This window comes from Neophocaena asiaeorientalis, unplaced genomic scaffold (genome assembly GCF_003031525.2).
Source record: "Neophocaena asiaeorientalis asiaeorientalis breed wild unplaced genomic scaffold, Neophocaena_asiaeorientalis_V1.1 scaffold417, whole genome shotgun sequence".
Classification (NCBI taxonomy): Eukaryota; Metazoa; Chordata; class Mammalia; order Artiodactyla; family Phocoenidae; genus Neophocaena; species Neophocaena asiaeorientalis.
In genome coordinates, this window is record NW_020175387.1 from 870760 (window position 1) to 885280 (window position 14521).

The 14521-nt window shown below is 45.3% G+C and overlaps 1 protein-coding gene across 8 annotated transcripts in view; it reads right to left on the reverse strand.

Annotated features, from left to right (window-relative positions):
* The window catches only part of STAU2 (staufen double-stranded RNA binding protein 2), a 305778-nt gene that overhangs the window by 1963 nt on the left and 289294 nt on the right, over positions 1-14521 (reverse strand). For all 8 annotated transcript variants that reach the window (XM_024765757.1, XM_024765756.1, XM_024765753.1 and 5 more), the window contains one exon: positions 384-472. In XM_024765757.1, coding sequence (XP_024621525.1) covers positions 384-472 — 89 coding nt within the window. The remainder of the gene's footprint in view (positions 1-383; positions 473-14521) is intronic.

Genomic DNA, 14521 nt, shown 5'->3' on the forward strand with positions numbered 1-14521 from the left:
CTTGCAGGAATGTGAATGAAAATATTTACCTCAGAAAATGGTTTAGTCAGAGAATGCCCAACAGTCTGAAATGAGAATTCACCTTTTGCAAGTCTTGCAAATCTCCGTGGTCAGCAAAACCCACAGAAATATTTCCATCAAAGGCATTAAAATGCAGAAATAATGATCAACCAGTAGATTAAAACTTTCACAGACATATTTACAGGAAACAAATATGACCATATAGACTGTCTCTCATTTATTTGCATTGAATTGTATTAGGAATAATTTTGTAGGGTATAGATATTATTGTCTCGAGTTTTTCACCTTATTATTATGTCTATCTTATTTTTCATACAGTTACAAAATTACAAATGTAAGAATACAACAGAAGATGTACTCACTTTTCAAGAGAACCTTTCTCAATATTCATTGCTCCTTCCATTGGATCCAGTCCTTGTTCAGAAAATTGTTTCAAGGCACTTAAAGCTGCCTAAAAACGAAAACAAACACACAGACAAGGAGATCCAGTTACTGACTTTCATGTAATAAATAGGTACGTAATGGTAAAAGAAAGCTTTGATATATAGTAAAGGCTATCATTTTCATTAGTCTAAATAAATGCTTTTCTGTATCATTTAACAAAACTACATTTAAGAGGCTGTATTATGATGGAGCAATGCATATACTACGAAGGCTTTAGTTTTGTGTGTCTGGGGGAAGAGGTGGAGGGAGGAGTCTCCATAAATCTCATGCCTTATCCATAATTTTGTAAAATCACAATGTTTTATCCGCAAATGTAGAAAACGCCTAGTAGAAGCCTGTCATTCTTTGATGATGAGTTTTGCATCATTTCTCCTCACATTACTGAAACTACACATTGTCCTCCTCCAGATGTGAGAACATCAGATTTTTTTCCAGCTTTCCAAAGTTAGCATAAATGTATCGTTCAATTTTATAGACATGTAGCCTCAAGCAAGTCACAGAATGTGAGTCCAGAAATGGACCAAATACACCCTTGCATACCGAGGGGATGGTATGATGGTATCCTGTGAGGAGAGAGAAAATTTGCGCTCCATGGGGCCCCGGGAAGGCAGGCCTGGCCGCGGCAGAGCCTCCTGTGGTGTGGATATGCCGGGGATGCGGGATGCATGCGGATCCGTGGGATGCTGAATGGTGTTGACAGGCTGGTGGAGCCTCGCTGAATAGCTGGGAGGCACCAAAAAATGTGATGCTGATAAGATCTGCATAAGTTATTGACACTCTAGTGCGAGGTCCAAATTGTTATTTCTTTGAATAAGAATTTGGTTCTTCTTCCCCTCCCCAAACCCCACCACTTCTCAGGTCAATTAGAAGAGCTTTGTTGTGTCTGAGATAGGTGTGAGCGGCCAAAGTTGTTTGCATCTTGGAGATCCTGCTGGGTCACACTTTGGTCATCTGTATCTTCTCAACTGCCTCTGACAAACAGCTAACTCTGCCAGTTGCTCAAACTTTTATCTGCCAGGGGCCCCTTTTGGGTGGCTGAGTGCATGATCTCTTCTACATCTCTTTGCGTGAAATATATCTTTTTGGTTTTGGTTTTTCAGTTAATAGGCTTTATTTTTTTTTAGGGCAGTTTTAAGTTTGCAGAAAAAATGGAGCAGGGAGAGTTCCCATATACCCTCTCCCACTCCACCTTCTACACTGTTTCCCCTATTATTAACATCCTGCATTCCTGAGGTACGTTTGTTACAACTGATGAAATAGCGATATATTATCATTAACTGAAGTCCAGAGTCTACAACTCTTGTGTTGTACATTCTATGGATTTTGACAAATGTATAATGTCACGTGTCCAACATTACAGTATCATACGGAATAATTTTATTGCCCTAAAAATCCACTGTGTTTCAGCTGTTCACCCCTCCTCCCTTTCCCCCCAAGCCCTGGCAACCCCTAGTAATTTTTTTTTTTAATCTCTATAGTTTTGTCTTTTTCGAAATTCATACAGCTGGAATCACACAGTATGTAGCACTTTCAGATTGGCTTCTTTCACTAAGCAATATGCATTTAAAGTTCCTCTATCCTCTATGTCTTTTCATCTCATCTCTTTTTCACTGCTGAATATACTCCATTGCGTGGATGTACCAAGTTTCTTTATCCTTTTATACCTATTGAGGGACATCCTGGTTGCTTCCAGTTTTTGGCGATTATGAATAAAACCGCTATCAACATCTGTGTGCAGATTTTTGTGTAATATTTGTAATATTTTTCCTCTCTTCTCTCTCTGTCATTCCGTCTTTTAAATCTCAACCCCTATATTCAACCAAAAAGGAAAAATATATCCTTTCCTTTTTTTTTTAGGCTCCTTCTTCCTTTCAGGTCTCTAAGCTGGTCTCCCCAGTTCAGACGTGCTAATTTGAATTCTCACTCATGCCTGCAGCCCCAGCCTGGGTGGGCAGGGGGAGGCCGTGCTTGGGCTCTCTGTTTCTTCATTACCTCTTTGAACCTGGAGTCCTGTGGGGATGTCAGCGCCCTACCCCACTACCCCTGATCTTGGTACAGGCTCCTACTATACAGCAGCTGGTGTAGGCTGTAGTGGCAGGTAAGCACTAACAGCGGTTGCGTAAGGAGCAACGTGGCCATCTCACTGGGCACTGTTATTGGTTGAATTGTGTCCACCCCCCATATCCATATGTCGAAGTCCTAAACCCCCATACTCAGAATATGGCCTTATTTGGAAATAGGGTGACTGCTGATATAATTAAGATGAGGTCATGCTAGATTAGGGTGTGGCCTGATCCATTATGACCAATGTCCTTATAAAAAGGGGAAATTCAGAAACAGAAACCCACATGGGGAGAACACCGTGTGAAGAAGACGGCGGAGATTGGAGTGACGCGACACACGCCAAGGAATGCCAAAGACTGCCAGCAAACCACCAGAAAATGGGAGAGAGGCATGGAACAGATTCCTCCCTCATAGCCCTCGGAAGGCACCAACCCTGCCAACACTTTGATCTTGGACTTCTAACTTCCAGAACTGTGAGACAATAAATTCCTGTTGAATTTATTGTTGGTGGTCCTTTGTTACGGAGGCCCTAGCAAATGAGCACCGGTACATCTTCATTCCTCTTTAAGGACAGTAGAACCTCTTTCTCCTCTCTCTGATGTTTCCTTATATTATCTTTTGATTATAAAAATCGTTTTTCATTACAGAAAAATCATAATAGGTAGGCAAGCAAAAAGAATGTGAAAATATTCACAGTCTTACCCACCACTCACAACTTGGTGTACATCTTTCCATATCCTTTTCTATCCCCTCCCCATATGTACACTCTCTAACCTGGGTCGTATCCTAACACTGTTTTAGAACCTGCTCTTGTCATGGAACATGAGCAGTTTTCCACCTCAGCAGAAACATTTCAGCAGCATCACTTTGCAGGACTGCACAGTATCTCACAGACTTTACGTGCCTTTCTGTATTTAGCCAATCCCTAGTGTTGGACATGGAGGCCACACCCACTTTTTAAGCTGTTATTAACACTGCACTAAGCTTCTTAACGGTTAAAAATCTTTGAGTACGTTCTCAATAATTTCCTTGTGATAAATTCCTAGAAACTGAATTTCTGGGCCAAAGGGTGTGCACATTTGTAAAGATCTGATATAAACTTCCCCTGCCCTCAGGGGGGTTGTACCCAGCAGGACTCCGAGGAACATCTGCTTCTCTAGGTGCTTTTGTAATCACCTCTCAGCACCGCTTTGTGGATCACTGGAGCGAACCCGTTTTGTCATTTTACAGCCCCACTTTATTTTTCATTTGTCCATCCCTACCATTTACCTCATTCCCTAGACTTGGCTTTGAGTGAAGTTTGGCTGCTTTCAAAAGTTAAATTCACCCTCAAAAGATGCAGATTTGGACAAGTTTCCGCCTAAAAGAAAGTAATTCGCAGAGATATTTGATTCTTATTAAATTCAATTAGATGACCTCTGAGGTCCTTTCAAGTCCTGAAACGCTGAGGGAGCTGGGCAGCCTTCCCGGGTGACTCTGCTGAGAATGGTCCCGTGGGTGTGCACATCCTTGTGGGCTCGTCACGTGAACCTGAGCTCTGCAGTCCCGCCTTCTGTGCGTGCACGGAGGTAGGAGCCTGGCCCGCTCGCTACCAACCTGTTAAGACCAGTCCGAGGCGGACCTCTCCAGATAGCCCAGCTTCGTGGGGTGGGCGAGTGAACAGAGAGTTCTTTGTATATGCAACAATTTTGAACAAATGAACAACTATTTTGTTCTGATCCGTTAATATGTGAATTATTGGTAGGAATGCTGATTTTTATCAATTTCTTCCCAAATGGATTATTATAGACGGCTATTTCAGTGCCTTCTATAATAATCTATCTGCAATGTGGTTGGTACTGCTGAATGAGACTTTTGAGAGCTCCAGGGCTTCTTGGTCCTGTTTTATTCCCAATAAGGCCAAAACGACAACCAAAACGAAATCGTTTTTTGAAAATCACTTATAGGCTAATTGGAGCCCAGTTTCACTAGCTGCTTTGGAAATACTTGTTGCCTGAATACCAGGAACCAAATGTCTTACTTCACCGAGTCCAGGACCCAGTGACACCTGTTCGCATCCACCCAAAAAGAGATGCACATATGAGATGAAGGCGAGGTCTCAGGGAGCAGGTTGGGTGTTTCAGCTCTTGCAAAATCTCCTGGATGATTTAATCAATGTGACAGGCAGGTCCCCAAGCACTGTCAGGATGATTGTCATTTGCTCCAAGAATGTCCTACCAGCTGGAATGGCGGAGCGCTCTTTCACTCGATGCCATGAAGCATTTTCAGAATTCTTGTGTGACTGCTTCCCTCCAAAGGTATGTTTAAAAGCTTCCAAATAACATTCCCTTAACTGTTTTCAGCCTTCATTACTGTCTGATGAGATCATTCAGCCCACATCTTATCGATAACCCTGAATACAATTGCTTATAAATCTAAGAGGACTTCTTTCTACTTTATAAAAGGCGATGAAGACACTTTATCTTCTCTGTAAACAGCTGCCATTTCATGAGCATCCCTCTGCCACAGCCATGAGACCGGGTCCCTTACCTGCGTGACCTCCGGTGTTACCACAGCCCTGCAAGGTAGGTCCTTCCCATGAGGAATTCAGCAGCCTACTCGAGGTCACACGGCTAGTAAGTGGCAGAGCACAGAGAGATGTGAACCCAGCCCACATCCTTGGTCACATCACTTTATTTCCTTCGAACATACAAACTGCTCACATTCAGCCTAGGCAACTTCAGCACAACTCCTTTCAATATCATTATTTCAAAACCACTCCTATAACCTCCTCTATGCCCACTCTACTGATTATTTCCCATGATAATGAATTGAGGTAAGCTCATGAAATGATCTCCATTTGCTAGAGAAGGGCTTTATTACCTTGTGGGGAATCACACAGTTTCCAGTCTCCAGCTTTTTTGGGGTCCCTGGGTTGACTTCTGCGACCTCATCTGGCACTTCTATAACACTCGCAGTCTGGTTAAAACTAAATTGCTATAGCAATTATTTCATCACTTAGAATGACCCAAAGGCCACAATTCCTTGCCTTCCCTCCCGTCGCTCTCCGAAGAGTTCCTCTGTCACCTTCCTGTGGTGGCTGGGAGGAGGGAGAAACGAGGTGCTGTGTCTGCCTGGGATTGTGGGGTGGAGGCTATCCAGTGAGAGGAGGTGCTGGGACTGCAAACGTGAAACGGAGAGAGAAAGAGGGCTCGGCTGTGCTTTAGAGGGAGAGATAAGCCAAACGGTTCAGGAAAGTCGAGATGGGCAGGGGCTGCCAACCAGGCACTGCTCTGACAGGTACTAATACAGCCCTGGCCCCACTGCTTCCTCCCAGCTCCTCATGAGCTCCATGAGGAATCGGGCTCTCCTTCCACTCTCAACCCCACTCATCACCCACTACTTCCCCTGAAAGGACACTTTAGCGGGTAAGAAAGCCCACGGAGTGAGATGGGTTTGCTTCGCCTTCTACAGCAAAACGCCCGCAACAACAGAATAATGCAGCAACCCCCAAAATAGCCACATAACGTTTAGCATGACCCCAATATCGGTCTTTTCAAAGAACAACGTACAACGGAGTAGCATTTCGAACAAAAACTAAAATGGAACAGTCCACAAAAATGTTTTACTGTGTTCGTCCAAATCTGTCCAGAAGACGGTAAACAAAATTCTTATGTTTAAACTACCTGAGCTGAATAAATTGTTACTTGCTAGAGGCCAGTTGCTTTACAAAACATTAAGAACATGTTATAAATATGTGACGTAATATTAAAGGACACTTTGGAGTGAGCGAAAAATCAAATAGCCTTCATTTGGGGAGACATAGTTGAAGTCCGATTAGAAGCAAGTGCAAGTTCATACACACACACACACACACACACACACACACACACTGGAATATTACTCAGCCGTAAAAAAGATTGGAATAATGCCATTTGCAGCAACGTGGATGGACCTAGAGATGATCATACTAAGTGAAGTAAGTCAGAAAGAGAAAGACAAATATCATATGATATCACTTATATGTGGAATCTAAAAAAAATGATACAAATGAACTTATTTACAAAACAGAAACAGACTCACAGACACAGCAAACAAATTTACGGTTACAAAAGGAGACAGTGTGTGGTGGTCGGGGGAGATGAATTAGGAGTCTGGGATTAACATACACATACTACATAAAATAGGTAAATGACAAGGACCTACTGCATAGCCCAGGGAACTGTACGCAATAACTTATAATGGAAAAGAATCTGAAAAAGAATATATATATACATATATGTATGTATAACTGAATCACTTTGCCGTACACTTGAAACGAACATAACATTGTAAATTAACTATACTTAAATAAAACATTTTTAAAAAGAAGCAATTTCTACCTTGTCCATTACTGAGATGGTAAAGAGATAAAAGATGTTCAGCTCCTGCTGCCTGCAGGTCACCCTCTCAGCACGGACAATTTGCCGTGTGATAAATGTAAACTAACCTTGGGGAGTCGCGGGGAGGAGGTAAATCTGGGTTCCTTAATGAACAACATCCTGAATGATGCTTAAACCCAAGTTGTATAACTTCCCACACACTGTGGATTCGAGAATTTCAAAGATACACTAACATAAGTACCCAGAACCCTCCATATGGCTTTGACCATAAACAAACAGACAACTATATGATTTCATTTCCAAGGTCAGAAAATGTTTTCCTAGCAAATCAAAACAAACTCACTCAGCATCCTTTTGTATGTTACCACAGTCTACCAACTGGAATCTTAAACTTTAGCTTTATGATAATTTATATGTTCCGGGACTTTTTTTTTTTTTTTAAGGTATATCCAGGGCAATAGATGTAGCTTTGTTTGAAAGGAGAAAAATTTTTAAAGTGTTTTAAAGAAGCGGATGACATTTCCTTTTCTTATTCTTGTCTTTTCAGCTCAACACTTGTATCCATTTGTGTGTGTGTGTTTCCCTTAGAGGAGGGCATCTGCAGAGACACATAGAAATATTTTTGTCCCCAAAAGATTTTACAACTGTTTTGGGAATAAAGCCCCACAGGTTCTAAAACAGATGTCGCTGCCATTTCGTGTATCGCTTGTTTTGTGCGTAGTTATAGCAATGCCAGAAACATGATGCCAATAAGATACTTTCCATGCCTGTTTGTTGGTCTTGGTTCACACGTGTGTGTGTGTGTGTGTGTGTGTGTGTGTGTGTGTCCACAGGATGGGGGTGAGCCTTTCCAGCCATTTCTGTAATTTCTAACTTTTCTCTTGTCGATCAGCAAACTGTGGAAACCAGTGCCTGTTCTTCTTGCTTCCTTCTGCAGGGACTAAAGAGTTTGTAATGACAACACAGCAGCGTTAAGTCATTCTCTGAGAGACAACAATGGTTCATTAGCAAAATGTGAATTTTAACTCATCCCCTCATGACACGCAGTTCTTTTCGGAGTCTTTGAACAGGATGCCCAATGGATCCTTTTATTTCTTTTTTTTTCCATTTCACACTTTTCCCACCGATTTCACATCCTGAATCCCAGGAACAGACAGGCTGTTCCCATTAAAGTCAATGGTAACCATACATGTCCGAATGTGGCCTTCATTTTGAAGGAAGTGCTCAAGGTTTGTTTTGTTTTGCCTTTTCCCCCTAAAGTGCTTGTTCATATGGAATTCTTCCTGGGAGCAGGTCTAACTGCTGGATTCATTTCAGAACACACGCATTGGACATATATGCAGCTCGTTAAATCAGTCTCCTTTAATGAGAAAATGATAGGAAATGCAAACATCTTCATTTGCAGCTGAGGACTCCCCTCACTTCTCTTCCCAACAATCTTTGAGACCGACTCTCCGTGAAGTCATTCAAAAATGACTGGAAAGGGCTTCCCTGGTGGCGCAGTGGTTGAGAGTCCACCTGTCGATGCAGGGGACACGGGTTCGTGCCCCGGTCCGGGAAGATCCCACATGCCGTGCAGTGGCTGGGCCCGTGAGCCATGGCCGCTGAGCCTGCGCGTCCGGAGCCTGTGCTCCGCAGCGGGAAGGGCCGCAACGGTGAGAGGCCCGCGTACCGCAAAAAAATAAAAATAAAAATGACTGAAAAACCAGAAGGTCTTTTCTTCAGTAGGCTTGAAGTCTTATTGTCCAAAGAATGTGAATTTTAACGTTTCTAAGTTATCATTTTCTTACTTTGAATGGTCTATAACAAAATGCCAAGTCTCTCTTTATATAAAATAAAAGAAACCCCAAAGAGAACATCGTATTTCTAAATTTTATCACATTATGATAGGAGCCTCAGTCTATTCCTTTTCAGATGAATCAATGGTAGGACTTTAAAAATAAAATAAAAAGTTGATTACACTGAGCTTTAATTAAACTGCTGGCTGCCCTGCTTTCTAACAACTTCATTATAGTCCGCACTTTCATTTATGCTTACACAATCCCCTTGGTTCAGGTAATTTCCACAAAATTGGTACCTTATAAAAAAGCTCTTACTGTTGGAACAAAGGGATGTCAGTTAAGGTGATGGCTACTCACTGTGTAAAAAAAAAAAAAGAGGTGTGGGTGGTCGGGAGACTAAGGCGTGCCTTCGACAGTCTCCTAAGGCAAAGAATAGGAATTTTGGCTCCAGAATTTGGGGAATTAGTACAAAATTGGGCACTTATACTGTAGACTTAGCCATCACCTTTATTTCAGCAATCAGGCACTTACTGTTGGGTAATCCACGTAGTTGCCAGCCTTGACAATAATACAGAGTCGGATTTGAAGCAGGATTAACCGTGCTAAGGAATGTTTTCAGCGTTTAGGACAAACTTGAGTAGCGACATCCATGCTGCCATGGCTTCCTCCAATCACGCTGTTTCTGTTTTACCAATAGCATTCCTTTTAAATTCGTGTGTTGTCTTTCATTTAATTATTTTTGCTTCAACAAAAACTCCCCTTGGTGACGGTGTTTACTGAAACATGGTGTTGGGCACAAAGGCGAGTGTCCGTCTCTCTCTGAACTTGGCAGGATAATCACCCACAAAGGTGTCCTACCCCCCAGAATCTGAATATGGCAGAAGTGATCTTGCAGATGGCACTGAGGCATGAACACTGAGATGGAGAGGTTATCCCGGCTGATGCACATGGGTCCAATCTAATCACATGTCTCCTTAAAACCACAGAACCTCTCCCGGCTTTAGACGTGGCCGGGAAAACATGCTCAACAAAATGCAACGTTGTTAGTTTTGAAGATGGAGGAAGTCAAGGGAGGTGCGTGGCCTCTATAAGCTGGAAAAGGCAAGGAGACCAGTTCAGCCTTAGAGCCCCCAAAAGGAACTGCCGACACCTTGATTTCAGCTCAGTGAGACTCCTGTCTGACTTCTGACCTACAGAGCTCTAAGACGACAAACACGTTTGTGTTGGGCTAAGCCACTCGGCCTGTTCATTTGTTACAGCAGCAAGAGGAAACTAATACACTCTTCCAGTCGTCTGGACAAGGAAGTGAATGGGCATGGCATCTGGAGTCTGTCGGGCCTAGATTAAAATGTCAGCTCCACTGCAGACCAGCCGGGTGTCTTTATGCAAGTGACTGTATGTCTCAGAGCCTCGTTTTCAGCATCCGTAAACTGGAAACTACAACACCTACCACGTCGAATTGTTTGAGAGGTTAATGCCTGGGCTATAGTGGTGTTTTATCAATGAAGGCCTTTAGTACACAACTTTCTCTGTTGAGCTCGACATTCAGTCATAAAATCCTTTATGCTCTCTGTCTCCATGTTAATTTATGTCCAGTTTCCTGTATATTTCTATCAACTTTTTCCAGCACATTGCTCATCTGTCTCTCTTCTAAGAGAACCCTATCATTATGCCACCCCCTTCATCAACAGCCATTAATAACTCCCAGCCCCAGAATAACATCCTATATTCTTGGCCTGGCATTCAGGGCCCTCCATCAGCTGACACCATTCTACCCCACAACCTCACTTGCTGCAGTTTCACTAGTGTGTTTTCTAGGGTGTGATTTCCCCCAAACAGCAGACCAGTCACCAGCCTCAGGAACACCTGGCAGGTGTCAGTGCTATCAACAAGCTCCCTGGCCTATTGGCCTAAAGACACACCAATATTTCAGAAGTCCTGCCCGCATGGATCTTCCGCCCTGGTCAGATTGATCTACCTCCTGTCTGGGAAGACATCGGGGCTTTCTACCTCCACGCCTTTGTTCCTGCAGGCTTTCTGACTTCTCAGCGTGGTGGATTCCCAGCCTGTGTCCCACCTATGAATTTCTGACAGCCCCGGCCATTTACCTCCCTGAACTGTGAGTCACCTTTAACGTGTTTACATCCCGTCTCCCAGGTAGTTGGTCTGTTGGGGCCATTTTCCTGTTTGAAATCGTCACAGTGTGTTTACAGAACATCTTCAAGGAATACTCTTTGATAGATTATCCTTCGGCTTCCATGTGAAGCTCACCCAGACAGGCAAGTGCTTGCAGACACGTTTCTTCTTCCTGTTTTCTCTTTATTCTCCTATTCATCTTGCCCTCCCTTGCTTTCCTCCCCCTGCAGGGCCTCCTCCAAAACTTCTCTCCATGGAGGTTCTTTCTCCTCCCCGTCTGCACCCCTCCACCCCTACCCGCAGGCTCTGCAGCCAGGGCACCATGGGATAGACCATCCCAGGAAAGCAGGGCTGGGTTGCAGCTATCCGTGTGAGAGAAGGTTCTCCTTCCCCACAACTTGCCTCCAAAGAATACAGAGGATAGTTACTGTCTTTTCCAAACGTCAATCATGGGCTGAAACCAGCGCTCAAAACTCAGCCTTCCTGGAGTCCTGTGAGGCTACAGAGGAAGTGCCTGGGAAACCCTCCCTGGGAGGACCCCACAAAGGGGGCTTTGCCTGAGACCCTCGAGATGGGGACATCCTGAAACAGAGGACCAGAGGGGAGCCTCCTCCGCCCAAGGGGGCCTGGCTCTACGGGGCAATCGTGGCCGAATTCTGCCTCGGCAGCCCTCCCCTCTGCTGCCCCGAAGGTTCATTTGGGATTTCTTGGTCCTTTGAGATTCTCCTCCGAAGAGAATGAGGAACATTCCCGCTGAGGATGGGCACACACTGCTCTGTCTCTTCAGGAATTTCATTTGGGTTTGAGTATGTGATTGATAAAAACTTACATTATAGTTGTTTCACTATTTTTACTGCCCTTAATGTATTCTTGGATTGCCTGGTGGGGAAGGATGGGTGGGAACAGAGGATGATGGTCAAACAATATAACGTATAAAGTTCTGTTTAATTCTGAACCTTTGGTTGTACTGCAATAGAGTCGTAGGCGGTAAAGGCAGGTGGCCTGCAGACCTTGTTGATTCTCTCAATGGGTGAGGCCCACGGAAGTCTGACTTTTTCCTGGGGCATTTGGTGGCCATCCTAGTGGTCAGATTGCAGGAGGGAGGGGCCGGAATAGACCTTCACCTCCATCCCAAATGCCTCCTTAGCCTCCTACTGACACCTGATTAAGGTCCAAGCATGCACAAAAGTACAAAGAATAGTACACTGGACCCTCACAGGCTTATCATTCAGATCAAGAATTATCAGTATTTTACCAATCTTGTTTCATGTATCTTCATGTTTTTCCTGTAGTATTCCAAATCACGTATCAGGTAAAGATACATGCCATCATCAGATCTAACAAAATTAACAGTACATCCTTTCTATCATCTAAATACCCAGGTCATGTTAAAATTTCCCTGATGGTCCCAATAATGTCCATTAAAGTTGGTTTTCAAATCTATATCCTGATCAGTTCACGAGTTGTATTTGATCGACCTTTTAAGATCTAGGAGTCCTGTGGTAGCAGAATAATGCCTCTCAAAGATGTCTGAGCCCTAATCCCAGAGACCTGTGAATGTTATCTTACCAGGGACTTTGCAGATGGGATAAACTGAGGGTCTGGAGATGCAATGATTAGTCTGGAGTCCAATCTGATCCAATGAGTCCTCAAAATTAGAGAAGCCCTCCAAGCATTGGTCAGAGAGAGACATGATGACGGAATAGGGGTCAGAGGCATGTGAAGTTGTTGGCTTTGAATGTGGAGGAAGGGGCCAGGAACCAAGGAATGCAGGAAGCTTACAGAAGCTGGAAAAAGCAAGGAAACATTCTCCCCCTGAGCCTCCAGAGAGGAGCACAGCCCTGCTGGCACCTGGATTTCAGCCCTGTGAGACCATGGCTGACTTCTGATGACAGAGCTGTCAGATAATAAACTTGTGTTGTTCTAAAGCACCATTCCTTTAACAGGGGGATTGAAGCCACAAGGAGGTGTAAACTCTGACACCAGGTTCTTTCCCGAGAGAGACCAGGCTGGTGTTGGGCCCGAAAAGGAGGCCCGAGGGCCTGCCTGAGACGTCGGGGGAAAGGGGAGGCTGGGGGCCTGAGAAGTGGGACCGGCTGAGCTGCAGGCCTAATCAGGCCAGAACCGAAGAGCTCCCCACCCCTCTCAAAAGTGGGCTTCACCCTAAGATCAAGGCACCTAAACCCTTCTAGGACCTCCCTCTGCCCTTGGGGGTCCAGGCACCTTCGCTCCTGCACTGTGCCCGCCGCCTCCTTTCTGTTCCTTGACTGTGACAAGCTCACCCCCATCTCAGGGACTCATGCTGGCCGGTCCCTCAAGCCACCCCCTCCTCAAGACCGGTTGCTTGTCAAGGCTTCAGATCTCAGGCCAGGCAGGCCTCCCTGACCGCTCCAAAAACTCACACAACTGTGTTCATTATCCTTATAACGCTTGCCACTGCCTGTCATTATTTCCTAGGGGGAGGGGTCCGGTCTGTCTGAGTCACGACTGGGTACCGTCCTTCATTCCACAAAGAGTCATTGCGAACCGGGTGCCGCACTGGGCACCAGGAAACTAAGCTCCGCGGACACACTCCCTGCCTGTTCGTGGCATGCCTCCCAGCAGGAAGGAAAGCGTGCAGACCACGCCAGGCTAGCGGGTGATGCTGTAGAGACAGCACATACAACGGCAGCCTCGAGAAGGGCGCCCAGGGCTCCCCGGAGAAACCTGTGTCACAGAGAGGGCACATTTGGGGTGAGACTTAGGGTGAGAAAGCCTTCTTCACGGAGGCGAACAGGGAGAGTAGAGCGATGCTGGCAGGGGGAGCTGCTCTTACCAAGGGGCTGGAGCTGGGAGGGAAGGAGGGGTTGGGGACACGATCAGGTTTCAAGCTGTGGTGTAGAAAAGGGAGGCGCCGCCTTCTGGGAAAGCCTGAACCAAGCCCAAGGGGCAGAAGCCACAGGCGGAGAGATTTGGTCTCAGAACAGGAAGGAACCTTGTGTCCGCGGAGCACAAGCTGGACTCTGAGGAAGGACAGGCCGGCTGTCAGGTAGGAGGCAGTGCCCGGAGCAGGTGGCCGTGAGGTCCCTCATGTCTCAGGCTCTCTGATGCTTTGAGTCAGGACAAGGCCACGTAGGGGAAGAACACCGGCACATCTGCGGGGTGGGAAGGGTTGTTGGAGAGGTGACATGTAGAGCTGTGTCACCTGTGATGAGTGTGGTTTGCAGGGGAAAGCTGAGTCTTCCTTGATAGGGGTAAAAATTGGACCTGAGCTTCACGATGGGTCACGTGAGAAAGTGTCTTTCCCTTGTCGTTCCTCAGCATCTCCATTTAGAAGACTGAGTCGGTAAAACCGTCCTATTACAGGGATTAACTGATGGACATGTCCTGGAGGTGTCTGCCACATATCGTCCTATGTGGTAAATGTTTTTGTTTTTTTAATATCTTACTTTTTAAAATTTATTTATTTTTGGCTGCGTTGGGTCTTTGTTGCTGCACGCGGGCTTTCTCTAGTTGCGGCGAGCGGGGGCTACCCTTCGTCATGGTGCACAGGCTTCTCATTGCGGTGGCTTCTCTTGTTGCAGAGCACGGGCTCTAGGCGCGTGGGCTTCACTGGTTGTGGCATGCAGGCTCAGTAGTTGTGGCACGTGGGCTCATTAGTTGTGGCTCACGGGCTCTAGAGTGCAGGCTCAGTAGTTGTGGCGCACGGGCTTAGTTGCTCCGTGGCATGTGGGA